General features: G+C 42.3%; 1 protein-coding gene across 5 annotated transcripts in view; it reads right to left on the bottom strand.

Moving 5' to 3' along the window:
• The window catches only part of FIRRM (FIGNL1 interacting regulator of recombination and mitosis), a 36,336-nt gene that overhangs the window by 481 nt on the left and 18,755 nt on the right, over window positions 1–17,100 (bottom strand). The window contains exons 11-25 of one of the 5 annotated variants that reach the window (XR_004421525.1): window positions 16,191–16,339; window positions 15,788–15,917; window positions 14,565–14,751; window positions 13,647–13,729; window positions 13,264–13,315; window positions 11,852–11,941; window positions 9,190–9,375; window positions 6,952–7,074; window positions 6,203–6,298; window positions 4,500–4,613; window positions 2,946–3,050; window positions 2,253–2,333; window positions 1,493–1,612; window positions 502–593; window positions 181–316 (exon numbers count right to left, since the gene is read on the bottom strand). Coding sequence is in view for 3 of the 5 variants with exons in the window: in XM_033092334.1 (XP_032948225.1) it covers window positions 128–316; window positions 1,493–1,612; window positions 2,253–2,333; window positions 2,946–3,050; window positions 4,500–4,613; window positions 6,203–6,298; window positions 6,952–7,074; window positions 9,190–9,375; window positions 11,852–11,941; window positions 13,264–13,315; window positions 13,647–13,729; window positions 14,565–14,751; window positions 15,788–15,917; window positions 16,191–16,339 (1,705 nt within the window). In the remaining 2 variants the exon portion in view is untranslated. Of the gene's footprint in view, window positions 1–85; window positions 317–501; window positions 845–1,492; window positions 1,613–2,252; window positions 2,334–2,945; window positions 3,051–4,499; window positions 4,614–6,202; window positions 6,299–6,951; window positions 7,075–9,189; window positions 9,376–11,851; window positions 11,942–13,263; window positions 13,316–13,646; window positions 13,730–14,564; window positions 14,752–15,787; window positions 15,918–16,190; window positions 16,340–17,100 lie in introns of those variants that run through there. The other 4 variants (XR_004421526.1, XM_033092334.1, XM_033092336.1 and 1 more) reach the window with 4 other exon arrangements.

The following is a 17,100-nucleotide window of genomic DNA, read 5'->3' as shown; positions in this document are numbered from 1 at the left end:
CTGTTTATGTGTTAGAAAATGTGGAGACATAATTAGATGAACATTTTCATTTACAAAATAAAGTGGAGCATGACAAACATCATACCCACTTCTACCTAGCGGCAGTGTGGTCCGTTCACGTTCCACCCTAGAGCACACGACGCTTCAGCAGATCGATCCTTTCCTGGAGCAGCTCCATGTGCTGGGGAAGCCAGTCGGGGGCAGGAGCCCGCTGCAGCAGGACGCCGACCGTGTCCAGGGCCCGTGTGGCTGCCTGCACTGCTGCCCTGTACTCCTCCTCCACGGGGCACTCCACACGGGCTCTCTTTGCGTACGGCTGCCAAACGAGAAGAGCGTGGCTGAGGAACGCCATGACAGACTCCCAAAATGACAGAGAACGTTCCTTTTGTACTAGAGCTCAGCTTATCACAACAAATTCTAAAACTGTAAAAAAGTATGCGCAAATTTTATTCTAGTCATTGGTTCCCAAGGCAAGAGGGCACCCTCCGCCCCTATAATCACCTGGAAAAATACGTGAAGGCATTTTTGGTTTGTTTGTCAGTGATTCAGCGAGCAAACACCAGTAGTGGCCAAGGTCAGAAGCAGTGCTGTCCCTGCAGTGATTTGCAGGGAGTACTCTTTAGACATAGCCTGTAATACGTCCTTACGAGAAGCCCAAGTATGAATCGTGCTCCGTTTGTAACTGCTGAGAGCTGTGCTCTTGCAGATGCTTCTGGAGCCAGGTCAGCAAATCCCCACTTTCTAGCATCACAGCAGTGGGAGGGGTGAGGGCCAACACATCCCTTCTGTACTCACGGTCTTCCCAAGGGGGCCGTAATCAATTCTGGCGGGCTCATTCACACTACTGATAGAACACTGAACTTGACACATTTCAGGCATAAAAGTGACAGGTATTGAAAACAAGTTATTAACACAGACTTAAACTGGTTTTCTTTTTATGAGTTGCAAGTGACACTTACCAGAACACTGTTCGTCTTACGGGTTACAATTCCTCATACACGGTCAGAGCTCAGACAGCATTCTGAGTATCGTTTGGTGCTGTCTGATTTCTGCCCTTGACATAGGTAGATGTGATTTCCAGACACTGCCCAAAATTATTAGGCTGGTTTGATGAATGAGGCAAGGGATCAAACTAAATATTTTTGGAGGTAAGTTAACTGTTGCCTTCCGTGTCAGAAACAACTGCATTTGTAGTGCCAGTGCTACACACACACACAACTTTCCCCAAGGTTACTACAGATAATGGAAAGGTGTCCTAATAGTATATTTAGTGCGATGTTTAAAACTACAGGATTTTGTAGTCCCACCTGTTTTATGTGTTCATAACCTTTCAGAAAGAAAAGAGCAGCTGCCATAGAACAGGAGAACTGTACACGTCTACATCTATTAGATTATTTTGATATTCAACATGAGGCCAAGAACTGTACTAGTTTGTTCTGATTTTATCACTAAGGGCAGAATCTCGCAAACCATATTGGAAGGCAGTCCATACCTGTAAACATGACCACTTTGCTTCTTCTAACGTCACTTTAGCCAAGGATTCCCAGAAAATCCCCTTTTCCTGTTTCACACGTTCCACTCTGGCAGCTGCAGTCTCATCTACAAACCCCGTCTGCCAGACAGAAATGAAAAACCCAAGCAAACATCACATGTGGCCACTCTCCCAGGAGAGCAGAGAAACGGTGTGAGTCTCGGGGCAGAGCCTTAGACTGGGCTGGCTTTGCCAGTGACCCAGACAGATTCTGGCTGCTGGAATTCACTGCCTGCTGGTGTTCTAAATTTTGGTTTAACTGTTCTATTAGTGTTGTTACTTAACCCTTAATTTACGTCCTAACACTGTCCCCGTGTAAGTTTCAAAGTATGCACAAATGTGGGAGCCGTGTGGTTCTAACTGTAAAAACAGCTTTAAAAATGTCACGGTTTGGAAAAGCAGGCCTTGGTCTCCGTCAGTGCAGAAGAGCCAGGCCTGAGTGACAGTACACTGTGTCCTCTTCTTCCCCTCGGCACTAACTGTATATTCTTAGTGTCGTCACTGGTCTCCCACTGCTACAGTATCCAAACAGGCAGGTGACTCCCAAGTGTGTCACTTCTGTGACTTCTAACGTGGTTCCAGCTGCACAGGGGTCACCGTGCTGAGCACTGAAAAATTGAAGCTAAGAAGATACTCAACCTGGTTATAACTACAGGATTCCAAAAAAAGGAACATGATAAAGAACAAAATAAGTGACAGTGTTCTATTGTAAAATAAATACCTTCTCCAGAAAGGACACGACTTTGTTCTTAGCCTCTTCAGAACTGAGACACTGGGGGACTATCTCTTCATGATTCGTTCCCTATTAAAAAATTTGGTAAGACCGATTTTAATATATTTCAACAATTTGCGCAGACACACAGGTGACTTATAAGGGCTCCCTTAATCAAAACTGTACTTTAAAAGACATGCTCGGTGCCAGATGCTACTCGGAAGACCTCAGCTCATAGTTCTTCCCAGGTGCCTTAGGAGCTATGGACTCTGCTAAGTGTAGTGCTGGGAGCTCTACTGCTGCCCGTCATCCTGTCACTGGGCCCCTGTGACCAAAGGCATGACTGCACAGCAAAGGGTGACGAAAAGGAACAGCCCACGGCAGGGTCACCGTCTCCACAGAACCGAACAAAAGGTCTGTGTTCACTCGCCGGAGCCCAGGAGTTTGAGGTGATGTGTGACCACCCAGCCCAACAAGAGCGTCTGCAGGGCTGCCTGAGGTAGCAGACCGGCTGGCACTACCCCCAGGGCCTTAGGAAAGTCACTTCGTTTCTCTGCTTCATTTTTAGATATTGAAAAATAGATGATGAGTAATATCCTACAGAAAAGTTTACATCGACGAAACAGAAGCAGCTCACTGAATGTTCTGGAATATCGGAAATGTTAAAATGTTTTGGGGGTCACTGTGACAGGTCAGTCTAACCTCGGCAAACTGAGTAAATGCCTCCAAGGCGTGTTGTTCCAGTAGCCAGTTCCTGTCAGCCAGCAGCGAGGCAAAAACAGACGACAGGTTGGGCAGAATTTTGTCCTAAAAAAGAGAACCAACCCTTATCAAAGAGAGGAAAACCTTAGTACATTCAATGTGCCTAAGGTCAGGATGTCGCGTTTCCATAATTCCATCCCAGTGAACCGTATTAAGATACATCGGTCATGTCACTCCTGTGCTCCTTGCAATGGCCTGCCAGCCTCTCACTACCTGTCCACTACCCTGGTAACACACGGGACGTACCCCCATCTCAGGCCTCCCCCACATACCTGCAGGGCTCGCTCCCTCAGTCTCAGGTGTGGCTACACGTCACCTTGCTGAGGGCTCCCCTTTAAAGCCGTACCCCGGTACCCCTGCCTCCCCTGCTTCACTTCTCTGCAGCACTCCCACCGCTTAGTCTGCTGCCACACAGCAGGCTGACGGTGAGCACTTAGGCGTTCGGTCCATTCTTGAATCCCCAGGATTAAAACGGCACCTGACACGCAGCAAGGACTCTCATTTTTTTCTTAAATGAGTGCACGTCAATCTCATGGTTTTAAATGCCTCTTGTTTGCTAATGAATCCCAAAAATGTCTTCTTCCCGGGAGTATAAAAGGTAATTTCTCCTAATAAAAATACCTGTTCTCTAGGTTCTGGGCCCATTAAGGTTTAAAAGCAGCAGCATTTTGGAAAACATTTTATGTTAAAAAGAAAACAGCTTAAATGCAAGGATGTTTGGCTACTTTGTCCAGAGAGTTGAAAAGAAGCTGTCAGCATCCTCACTTACGTCATGCAACAACCTTGCATGAGACAAACAAACGGTATCGTTTCCCTGTGAGCAAACAGGACAGCCCTTTGGACACTAACGTAAACGTCCGGTTTCACAGGCAATGTGCTAAGATAAGATAGCGTCCGTTATGGTTTTGCTCAGCTACATAAAACGCTCTCGTGACTGGGCTTCACGTTCCCCCCCACGGAGGTGAAGGAAGCTCTGGAATTGCTGGATGTGGAGCAGCGTCATGGAAGGCCGAGCCCCGTTCCACCGCAGCAGACACGGCCAGGCCCTTTCAGTGCGCTTCCGTAAATAAAGACCGCTTGTCAACTACACACCTCGCTACACTTCAAACACACCATCTGTAAAAGCAAACAGGCGCCTGTTCATGGACATAAAACTAAGAGAACCACTTTAAGAAATGACCCAGTCTCCTCAGGACACACTGTTCCCTGGAGGACGTACCTATGTTTTCCTTCCTCGGGAACTTTGTGTGCTAGGGCACAACTGCAATGGGAAGCTCAGACTACAGCTGACTCTCTATATGTCATACATTTTTCTAAAAGGAAACACCTTAAAATGAGTTCTATTTTGACAAAGTCACCCTCCTCTCTTCACAAAATATATCCTCCCCCAACTTTCACTGTCAACAATCCGCAGAATTCCAGAAACTGGAAGCCTAAAAATCCCTCAGTAATTCTAACAGTTTCGTTAACAGAAACAACAATTAGGAGTATTACCTGGATATCCGGAGATATAACAAGTTTTCCTAGAGAAGACACAAAATCCAGCACTGCCAAGCGAACGTGGTCAGGAGGCTCGAACTTAAGGAGTGAGGCCTGCAAAGTTACCACCTGGAGAGGCAAAGACCAAACCAGAGTCATACACAAAACACTGACTTTGCAGAGACATAACGATGACCTAAGATTTTGATGGGCACGTGGGAGGGGAACCAGCCAACCCTAGAACAACCCAACACTCCACGACGCCTGAAGGTCACAGGAGGAGAATCCGAGGACAGAGTCAGTTATTACAGCGTCCTTCCAACCACTGTGAAAACATTTTAAAGTGTTCCTGGAAAACCATCTCCAGTGCTCCAGTTTCGCATCCTTACCGATTCTTCTGTATTTTACATTCTAGCGAGAGAACCAGAGTCTGTTACCAGCAGGGATTGGCAAACTTGCTGTAAGATGGTAATTATGTTAGGCTCTGCAGGAACGTGCTCCCTGTTGCATATTCTTTATCTTTTTTATTTTATTTTACAAGCCTTTAAAAATGTAAAGATCAGCCTTAGCTCAGTAGGCAGAATCCAGGCAGGAGGCCATAGCTTGCTTTCTATAAAGGAAGCGCTGCCTAAATGAACAACTGACTTATGTTCAAATATCAGAACTTTAGTTATTTGGGTTTTTTAAAGGTGGGCACAATTAAGTCAAAATTACTGGTATTTAATTTTTCAGAAAAGAATATCAGAACCTTCAGAATCAACAAATTCAAATTATTGCATTCAATATAATTTGAGTCAATTATTTTACTGTAATCTCATTCTCTATAATTCAGTAATCCACATCACACATACAGCAACTAAAAAAAGACCTTATTAGCGAGTCCTTAAGACTTTCATGTACACAGTGCTAATGCGAGCTGTTAAAAACGAAGCACTACTAGCCCCACTGTGCACCACACACTGTAACAGGGTGTTATTTCTTCCATCTCCTCCTAAATAGCAAGGGTTAGTTTCACTTCCTAACCAGTTTTCTTTGTTTCTTAGTGACCTTAAACACAAGCCAACCCTTGATTTGGGGCTCATTCTGTCCAGTATGGACTCGTTCTGAATCACTTCCGGTAAGATGATGGCCTTTTCCCTTTTCTCCCTCCTCCGGCTTAGAACCTCCAAAGCTGGGGCATAATGGAGGCAGCACCACAGGCTCCTCCAGGAGCCAGTTCTGTCTGTCCCAGCCGTGCAAGCTGAGGCCAGAGGGAAGAGTCAGTATCAAGATCATTTTATTTCTTCAAAGAAACCATGAGGATTTAAGTCTGTGGGGGTGCACTCCACACTCCCGGGGCTGCTGGAATGCCTGGAAAATGCTATGAATGCAGGCAGGGTCACACTCGAACTGACTCCTAAGCTCGGGGATTCTGGGGCAGCTCACAGCAACCAAGGAAGTTTGGACTCTTCAGTACCAGGGAGACGGGAGGACAGATAAAGGCTGAATTAACAGCCCAGTGTACCAACAACTCTACGAGAAGCAAGAAAGAAAAGAAACATCCCTGGACAAGCAAATCTGTGACATTTTACTGCAGTTTAAGAAGAAAGGGGCAACAAGCCAACTGAACAAATCATTGGAAAGGCCTGTTTCTAGAAAGTTACTTTAAGTTCTGCCAGATTAACAACTTCCTCAATCAACGAAGCCCCAGTTTGTAAGAAGAAGCTCACTCTTCTTACCTGACTTATCACCTCAGGATCTAGAGTTTGAATAAAAAATCCCAACAGTGGAAATAGAAGGCTGAGAGTCTGCTGAACACAAGTTTGACTTGTTACCTTAAATAAGAAACAAAATGAGGTTGGTGAAAATTTCCAATTACATGTGAATAGCAGCCTTTCCATGAGCACTTATTAGGTGCTTTGCATTTATCACCTCACTTATACCTAGTAAATCTGAGGTACTTCTGATTTTCCTCCCTTTACTAATAAGAAAAGGGGCAGAGAGGTTAGATCATGTGGCTAGGAAAAAGCAGAGCCATGATTCAAATCCGATTTAACCCGGATGGAGGTCTAATTACTGAAAAGCTTGTACATTCCTGAGCCTTCTTCAACTCCTTTTCTTCTCTCCGTAATTGTTTCTCGTAATATGATAATCTATGTCACTAGCAAAGAGAGCTCCTCAATGAATCTTTATCAAACCACGTGTGAGGATCAGGGAAAGCACCTGTTGAAGGTGAAATACTGTGGGAGGGAATCTGACCACACATGAACTTCAGGGATAAAACACCCGCAAAACCATTTCTACTATTTCCCACAGCGTGACTGTTGCCTTCAGCTCCCACTGGCTGGGACAACCAGAGGTCACATTTTTATTTCCACTTAGTCAAAGCACCTGAGACGCAGACAGATTCACCCACAGGGAGGTCGGTACTACCTTCTTCTTTCAGTACTGATTTGCTCTTGGGGGAAATGGCCAGTGTTTCCCTCACCAGGTTAGTGTTCAGAAAAGCCCAAAGCTGACTCCCGGCTTCCACGACTGCAGCTTCTTGTCCAATATCCAGAGCGTCTCTAGCAGAATGACACACAGCAAGCAGAGCAGACAGCACCGTGTTCTAAGGGGAAACAAAGAAGGGCCAGAGCTTGGGAACCAGCCTCCAGGAGCTGGAGGCCTTATGTGAGGTCAAGAACGACCGGTAACTACGGAGAAACCGTGAAGAATTATATTCCAAGACCCAAAGCCATCTTTTCACCTCTTTCTTTAATGAGTATATTTTATTAAAACTAATTTTCCTTGGGGCCGGCCCAGTGGCTCAGGCGGTTAGAGCTCCATGCTCCTAACTCCGAAGGCTGCCGGTTCGATTCCCACATGGGCCAGTGGGCTTTCAACCACAAGGGTGCCAGTTCGATTCCTCGACTCCTGCAAGGAATGGTGGGCTGCTCCCCCTGCAACTAGAAAAATGGCAACTGGACCTGGAGCTGAGCTGCGCCCTCCACAACTAAGATTGAAAGGCCAACAACTTGACTTGGAAAAAAAGGCCTGGAAGTACACACGGTTCCCCAATAAAGTCCTGTTCCCCTTCCCCAATAAAATCTTTAAAAAAAAAAATACACACACAAAAAAACTAATTTTCCTTAACACAGAAACATTTGCTTCATTTGTCTAAACAAACCTTTTTTCCTTTTAATAGGAAAATTTAATAACAATGAAAATACCACTGTATTTTTATAAATAGGTTTGATACAAATGGTCAGTATTGTCAAGCTAATTTATAATATTCATCAACTAAAAATTGTTTTTTCCTATTATGCACCTAGCCATCTTTTTAAGTTATTACGTTTTTATTTTCTGTTATTTTATAATTAATGTTTAAAATTGCTCAGCAACAGTGCATTCAATGAGGAAATAAGGTACTTAAGAAGTACATTGTCTAGAACTTGAAACTATTATAAAAGGGTCTTTCCCGGATTCACTCTTATCTACACATCAACTCTCTCCTTCCGGCCAGGAGGGGGCGTGGCGGGGGTGTGGAGGGAGTGAAGGGAAGGCCCCTAAGGGAGGAAGGACCATAACAAGGCCTCTGATCCACTGTGGTCAACACCACTTTAGTTTACGGAATCACTGTACAGCCTTCTGTTTAAGATTTACCTGTCTCCTCTTACAAATAAACATGTTATATGATCTGCCGAACTACATTTTGGTCGTAGAGCAAAGATATATTCAATTTTAGAAAACAGGAGCTTTTATTTTACCTAATATGAAGGTTTTTCTATCTTTACTACAGAAACTAGTACACAATAAATGCAAAATTTGAACTTAACCTACTCCTAACTAGACATTTAAAAGTTTACCCAAAATAAAGGCATATAAATTCTTCTATTTCCTTTGGCTATATGTAAATGTTTTAAATTATCTTGATAATTACGGTCAAGTGCTACAACATAACAGTATCAGAACATTCACACTCAGTGTGGAAATACAAGCCTGAGAAAACCTTGAGCTTGTAATTTAAAACTGCATATAGGCCCCCAACCCCGAGTGCCGTCCCCATCCTTGATTTTTTTCTCCACTTACAGACGGATATACATATTTATTAATTATTTTACTGTCAAGCTAAGCTAGAACATAAGTCCATGAGAAGAGGAATTTTGTTTGTTTTTTCCATGATATATCTCCAATACCTAGAGCAGAGCTTGGCACATAAGAGCACTCAAAATATGTTTGAATGAGTGAATAAATTAATGAGCAAATGAACACTAAACTGGAAAATTCAACTACATGTACTGAAGACAGTCAATTTTTCAAAATCATGTATTTTTTTCTTGCAGATGAATTTCTTTTTTATTCCATTATTTTAAGAGGGAACAGTCTAAATGGAAAGGCACGTAAAGGCTCAGAGTGGGTTTGCATAAAAAGGGGGTTGTATTTTGTCAAACAGAAGAATCATGTCTGCCTAACACAGAGATGTGTCAGCAAAAATACTGCAAATGAAGTATTTCATGATGTGTCTCGTTGCTTCAGACACCCCGCGCCAATGTAATTCACATCAATGGAGATCACAGGAAGTTTCTTTCAGACCCTTTTACAACAGAGAAATCTGACAATCTTGTGCGGTTCTAACCTGAGGGCAGAGGCTGTGTCCACCTTATCACAACGAGTCCCCAGTTCCTAAACCGGTGTTCAGTCCATAGTTACTGAAGCATCACCACTTGTCAAACTTGCTCCTTACCAGAGATTCCAGTTCTGCCACCGTGTGGCCGCTGCTTAGCCACCTCCTGCACTGGGCGGCACCCACTCTGCAGACCTCCTGGGCAGTTTCTCTCCTCAGCCCAGCAGGTAACGCCTGGAAGGAAATGTACTGCCACACAGGCAGATTTTCTGCTTCTTTGGGGGGAAATTTCTGGATAAACTCCATCTGAATAAATTGTTAAAGAAACAAGAGTAATATAAGACAGTCTGTTGGGTGGATGCACAAAAGCGAGGTATTAGCTTCCATACTGAGTATTTCTTAAAAGTTTTTAACTGAATAGCCCTATCACAAGGAACAAGACCCAGGTAGCATTATTTGTTGTTGCATCTGTTTCCAAATGAAAAACATAGTTTACATGGAACACAACGGAGATGCACTAAGAAACAGGCCAGGGGAGTTTGCTAACAGCCCGCTGGCTCTGCTCTCCTTCCGACACGCACAGGGACCTCGGCTCTGAACGGGAGGCACCAGTCTGGAACCGTGCGCCTGGCAGACCCATTCCACTGCTGAACTCACCATTCAAAGAGCCTGCTTGCCAGGTTATCAGGACAACAGTTCTGCTTCACTAAAATGAAGCACCAATAGACCAGATAAAAATGGAAAACAAAAGTTCTAAAGAGTTAAAGTTTGCTTCTGCTGGAAAAACAGCAAAAACAATGGTGCATTTAATTACTAATTTAAGTATAATCCAATGAGGAAGTATATTAATGTCATTTTTTAAGACGTAGAATAATTTACTTCACAATATCCAAAATCAGCTTGTTCAATGAAAAATTTTCCTACATCAAATCGAAAAGAAAACCCACTATATTAAATTGGGCAGAGAAACTTTCCTATATTTCCTATATTTATATTTGAATCTTCTTTCGTTTGCAGAAAAGACTGAGCTGTGCAGACAAGGGAGAAATCACGTGGCTATGTTCCGGGGCAGCTGCTGAAGCCAAAGAACCGGGTCCCCTGACCAGCTCTGCGGCTGTTGCCACAAGCAGCTTTAGTCATGAAACCAAACTGCACCAGGAAAGCCCAGAGCACGGCGCCAACGGATGAGCACCGGTTCAAACGCAATCTTGCTCTACAATGAAGTTCAATGATGAACCGGTTCCCTTCCCCAAACAGAAAACCACAAATAATAAACTGGGGCAAACCAGACCCGCTCTGACCCCCAGCTCTGACCCCAGCTCCGCCGTCTGCTACGGAGAGTTTGGGGAAGTTCTTTAATTTCCGAGTTCCTGTTTCTTCATCTGTAAAATGGAAATAAGACCATCTCTCCCACAAGGGACGTAAGAACAAAAAGAATCCAAGCGCCTCGTACACAGCCGAGTCCATAGAACAGTCTCAGAAAACACCCACCCCCACCTCCTTCCTCACCACAGGAAGTAGTGTCCTGAGGGAAAAGGCGCCGAGCGGGGCAGCGCGGAGCCTTCTACGTGCTCACATCGCGGCCCACGGCCTCGGGGCTCCAGCTGGCGGCTGAGCACTAGTGTCAAGCTCAGGCCTGAGGGACTCTCCCAGGGCCCCTGAGGAAGGGATGCAAATTCCGGTCGATCCCTTAATCTTACCTTTTCGGACAGTAACTCGGCCGCAGCAGGAAATCAGTATTTGACAAGTGAAGGAAAAACTTAACAGTAACTCCTCTTACCCGTAACTTACATACATACCTGATGGCCTCAACTGGGGGGGAATTTAGAAAACTGAGAAGTATGGAAGATGTCTAAAAACCGAGTTCACTTTATTGATAACAAAGCTTCTAGACCTCACTCAGAGCTACTTTGTTCTCAGTTGTATTTGAAGTTAAATTTTCACAACAATCTTGGGAAAGAATAATTTTATTCCTATTTTATAACTGAGGCTCATCATACATTCACGTTTCCCCTAAATATTAAACTTATTTACTATAAAAAAAAATAAAAGACATCATTAAGGGCATAAGTAATATTCTAGCTCTTCAAATTAGTTAAAAAGGGCTGGGGTTATGGAACAATCTCAAGTATCTTAAACGTATGAGAAACGATGGAAAGATGTTTCAGAAGACAGAGTTAAAATGTTTATCTGCAACTTGCAGCAAAGACACTGACAAAGACTCTCTTTGATCAAACTTCAGGCAGACTCTTCTAGGGCCTCTTCCCAAGGAGCCTTCCACCTTGGCCTTGAGTCCATCCTTGCTGGACCTGTATCAGCCAGTTAGTCCTGCTCAGTCAGTTGAGAAGGAATCCCTCACCCTTGGTGTCTGATCACCTGGTCTGTGTTCAGAGAATCTGTCAGGTCAGTTGAGCAAACATCACCCCCTTAGCTCTGATGCTTCCTCCCAGTGAATTTCATCCACTGGCGTCTATCTCCTTGAGTGTAAACCCTCACCCGTCCATGCTGTGTTCAGAACTGAGCCAGCTACACACAGGTCACTTTTCCCGTCACAACAGTTCGGGAATAAAATGGGCTTTTACCACTTTAGTGTGTAGCTCTGGTCTTTAACATCAAAATCTAAACCCATCGAAATGCAATAAGCTAAGCAATCAATACATGAAAAATTTCAGCTCAGACCATGTCAACATTTAAATGTAGGATAAATGGGATGGGGGCCTTCAAAAGAGTCTGAACTCAACTCCGCGCAGGCTCTCCAAGACAGTGACAAGGACACTCTTACCTGTTGGGGTGGAGCCATGAAGAAGAAGAGACGCCTCAACAGCACGGACAGGTTGGTGAGCTGGTAACATTCTCCAGGACAAGACTTTATCTGGGAAATGACAGGAGAGAAAGCAGAGATTGACTGACTTAAAACCATAGCTTCTACAAGCTTTTGTATGGCAAAATGTAATAGTAACAGTAGCCCTTTCTGGGAGATAAGATTATAGGTAATTTTCATTTTTAATTCAGAGCTTTTCTTTAAATGTTTTTCTTCCATGAACCTAGATTACTTTTATAATGAGAAAATAATTTTGCCAATACTTTGGAATCTATCTCTAAGTACCATTTTGATACCTTGATATGTTAATCCTCTTACTCAAAGACAATTCATGGAATTTAAGATCTAAGTGTAGTGGTGCAGAGGTGGATAGAACTCTATTAGATGGAAGAATCATTAGAAAAATTTACAGACTCAGTTTTCTGGAAATCAATTCCTATCATAATGTACTAGGACATTTAAAGGAGACATAATACACATAACATAAAAAAATCACTCTTTATCTGTTTTGTGCAAGATGTGTTAAGGATTTAGTCAGTGCGTAAGCGCTCAAGACCATCAGCCATGGAGACACAGATGTCAGACCAGATTTAGCCTACAGCACGCTTAAAAGGTAATCCAAGAAATACATGACACAGTAACTACTAAGAAACAAAAGAACATGGACTCACATAAGATCTTTATCAAAGGCCAAGGACAAAAAACAAAACAACAGATAAGTCATGAAGATCTTAAATGGAACATCTCAGAATTTAAAAGTAAAAAAAGGTCAACATTGAAAAGATTAAAATCATTATTAAATAATTTTCTCTTTGTACCCAATCCAAAGCATTATTTCTTTTCCCAAAAGCCATCTATCACTATCACATTTATTAGTCCTTCTCAAATCATCCTGACTGAAGGAGATACAACAAAATCAAGAGTCAGCTTATCTAAATCATATTGGGGTGGGGGGAGAAAGGGAAAAAAAAGGGAGGGGGGAGAAAGAGAGAGAGAGAGAGAGAGAGAGAGAGAGAGAGAAGGGGTGAGAGAGGGAGAGAGGGAAAAGAGAGAGAATGAGAACTGGTCATCAACATTATAACTAACTTTTTTCTTATTTTCTACTTTGCATTCAACTTTAAATTTATCCTCAATTACGCTTCCTTTCCCAAATTAACGGAACTCTATAAAATTTTGAAAATCTGAGGCAATTTCTCCAGGTTTACAACTGCTTCTAGTACATCTTTCTCAATAGCATCAGCATCAATGCAAAGCAAAGAAACTGTCAAAACAATGTAGTTATCATGTACATTTGACATTCACTTTCTTTAAGATCATCATCTCTACAGAGGAAGTTCATGGAAAGTGGTTGTCTCAGGCCTGTGGCTACTCACCAGATGAGCAACTACGGTGACGTGGTGTGCACAGAGCTCGGCAGTCCCATATCTGCGGGAGAGAGAAGGCAATATTTAGACAATTCTTTACACACTCAGAAAAGCAAGGAGAGGAACTTCCATAAAGCACTAAATATTCTAAACTGCAGTTATTACCATGGACCGGGAATATCACAATATATAAAACTACCCAGGCAACGTAATTTACAGACTTAAACCAAAGAAAGAAGGAACCCCATTCCTAATGTAGTGCTGGGGACGAAATCATTCCATTTTAGGGAGCTATGAAAAATTATTGAGACAGGATTTTCCTCTGAACTTACAACTATAAAATCATTTATTCCTATAAATCAATCCCCCCCCCCAAAAAAAGTACATAGTACCGAGCAAGGAAGCACCACGCGTCCATAGCTAACAAGGAGGTGATCATGTTCGCTCTCAGCACAGCAGCCAACAGAGCAGAGTCCTAAGGAAAAGAAGTTCATGACCAATTATCACTAATACTGCATTTCTCAAAATAGAACAGGAGACCATCAGGATCCAACAACAAGCGATCCTCAATGGGAAGGCTCAACTTCCTAGTATCTGAAAGACCCCATGCTGCCATGCCCTCAGCACTCCCCCAGCCCCACTGCACCGAGCACTGAGCGGGGCCTTGGGGATTCCAGTGCTTTGAAACATGGAAACTAGATCATTAGAATGCACAAAAATTCTCTAAGTATGGAAACCTTTAAACCAATGCACATAACATACGAGCCTAGACTTCTGTTTCTGCCTTTAACTATTCAAATACAATACTTAATATGGCTGGCTACTACCCATTGTATAATAGCTTAAATGATACTGATCCTTACGTAAATTCTAAGAATTTCTTTCCGTAGAATTTCCTCAACATCTTTTCTAATCCAATTCAATAAAAAAACAAAATCTACATTATACCAAAGATTTACAGGAGACTTCGTACTACATACTATTTGCTTCTTTTCTTTATGAAACTGAATTAGGTAAAGGCCACACATTTTTCCTCTCTTCACACTGTCTTTCCACACTTTTCCACCCAAAATGTTTTCTCAAAGGTGTTAGCTAAATACTGCACCTGAATCCTATAAGACTCTGGGATTACCATTTCCTACGACACAACTGAGTTGGAGGGTAAAATGTGAAAGCTGAGAGAATGACATTCAAAAAGAACATGCATTAACTATTCCCACACTTTTCTTCTGTATGCAAATCACAATTTCCATGGGAAAAAAAAAAGTGAAAGCATAACCTCAGCTTAGCCCAGCAAGTAACAAACGTACCAGTTCAGGAAAGAGTGAGGGATGAAAGGAAGCAATAAAGGTACACAGGTGAACACAGACGTGCTGATACAAGGTGACTGCAACCCGGGCCTGCCCCTCACTCGTCACTGCCTGTAAATGAACAGGCAGAGAGAGTTCACCGGAACACTGCTCAAAGCTATCGAAAACGGCTTTGAGAAGAGACACCCTGCAGGGGAATTGAGAACATTGAACCCAACATTATTAACGTTTAATAATTAGCAGGTAGAATAATAAAACATATTAAGGGTTATTTTAGCGAAGCAAAATGGCTCAAGAGGTATATATTTTCAATATGTGAATATGTAAACATAAAAATAAAATACAGTTACTGTTAGAGAAATTCCTTAAAGGACAAGAATTTTCCTGTACATTTTTTATCATTTACCAAGTATTTATCGAAGTACTAATCTATACAAAGTCAGAGACAAACTTCATCAAGGAACTTGATATTTAAGTGGCTTACACAGCAACTATAAAATACAAAATATTATAGTTGTAACAGGGAGAGGTCATTTTATGATTGAAATGGTTTAAGAAATCTTCATAGAGGATTTAAATAAAAAATTAAAAACAGACAAGATATAAATAGGTAAAGGTGACAAAATCATGAGGAAAAGACAAGCTGAATAACCGGTCTGACAAAAGCCAGGTATCTGTGTAGACAAGGAGCGAAAGGATAAGGAGAATAGGAGTCCTGACATGATGCTTTAGATTCTGAGCAGAAGACCGAGAAGCTGAGAGCGGGCTTTAGGGAGACTAATCTGGCAGTGGTACAAAGAGGGGGCTAAAGGAAAGGGTGGAAAATTAGAGCACAGCAGTAATCCAGGGAGTAAGAAACTGGAGCTTTGTGACGGGAAGGAGGGTGAGTACAAGTGAAATCCCCAAGAGATACCTTCTCCAGCATTCTATTTGTCAGAGCTCATTTTCAAAAGTAACGAATTACATCCACTCGATCACACTCAATGTTCATTCACCATTAGGCAATACCTTCTAAACATTGAACATAATTAAAATATTTTTACCGTCTATAGATTTATATTTATCTCTTTTTAAAGTAGCAACATATATATATACAAGGTCTACACAGTAATCATTAACTAGAATACCTGACACAACAAAAAAATTTCATCTCAAGACCTTCCCAACAATAAGCAATTGTAAACCACCCATATGTGGTTGGATAGAAACCACACATTTGTCACCTGGCTGGAGCTCCTGAGCCCTGGCTTTCTGTGCACCATAGGGTCTGCACGTCCTGGGGCTGAGAGGGCAGCTTATCCATGATGACAACCAGCAGCAGACACTGTGGAAACTGTAGTTCACATGGCAGCTCTTATCAGCAAAAAAAGCACATTAATTATGATACAACAAACTGGTAAAAACATACTCTACATATTTTCAGCAGAAATCTGTGATATATAAAGAAATTAGAAACATTATTTTTTAAAATGAGAAGTATGTTCCAAAAAGAAGTAGAAAACATTTTAAATAAAATTTTTAAAACTTAAAAAAAAGAAAAAAACTACCCACGGGAAGATACCCCGGCCTCTAACGTGTCATAATTGATAAGAGATGTTCTAACATTAACTCTGCTTTGAAGCTTACCTAATTTACTGTCCAAAACCACGTGCACAAAAGGTTGGAAGGAGAGAAGCTGACTGACAAGTGGATCCAGTGTAACCAGGAAAGTACCCGCTATTTCCTCCTGCTGGGCTTTAGGAATCCCGGCAGCATACAGGCTTGGGGGAAACTTGCTGGAAAGGGAGAAGGGAAATTCACTAATAGCTATCTTCTAACTGATGTTCTTCTAGCAGTAAAAATATATAAAAAACACGCATCTGTTTTAGAAAACAAAACTCAAAGTGCTTAACTGATACCATAATTGTATAAAGAAGCTCAGAACTAAATAACATGCTGCTACTTTTCCTGTCTTCAGAACAAAACAGTACAAACAAAATCTCCCAGCTCTGCATCCTCCTCCAAATACCTCCCCAATAGAGGAGGAAGACTAACGATCCAAGGAAGAAAAGGAATAATTGCTCGAGAAAGGGCCCTGAGCATACAAGAGAGGATGGAATTCAATGCACAAATGGAGAGGCTGGCCTTACATACTTCCTTCATGGGAACAGGGGGGGGGGGGGGGGGAGGGGGGCCTAAATCCAGGTAGAATAGTTGATGTGTTGGAGAGAGTACATGGAAGCTCTCTTCCAGTTGCTTCCATTTTTCTCAGTGACATACAAAGTAAGGACACTGACATGAGGAATCTGTTAAAGTTGTTAGAAATACAGGAAGTTTGAAGAGGGAGCGGTATGAAAAAGTTGTCTAGGAGACTTAATGGATTAGGGAGACATAAAAGATGGCTAGATAAATGAATTGACAGATTATTTTAGTGTCAAATTGAGTACTCTTCTGAGGTAACTGTCAATTTCCAATGTCACTTAGCCCCTATCTAAATTATGACACTTCTCTAAGGTGGAGTTAACTACTACTTGACTTAAATCTCATAGAAGTATAA

This window comes from Rhinolophus ferrumequinum, chromosome 22 (assembly GCF_004115265.2).
Source record: "Rhinolophus ferrumequinum isolate MPI-CBG mRhiFer1 chromosome 22, mRhiFer1_v1.p, whole genome shotgun sequence".
In the NCBI taxonomy this organism is placed as follows: domain Eukaryota; kingdom Metazoa; phylum Chordata; class Mammalia; order Chiroptera; family Rhinolophidae; genus Rhinolophus; species Rhinolophus ferrumequinum.
Note: the sequence above shows the minus strand (reverse complement) of the source record. Positions and strands in the feature narration are given on the sequence as shown.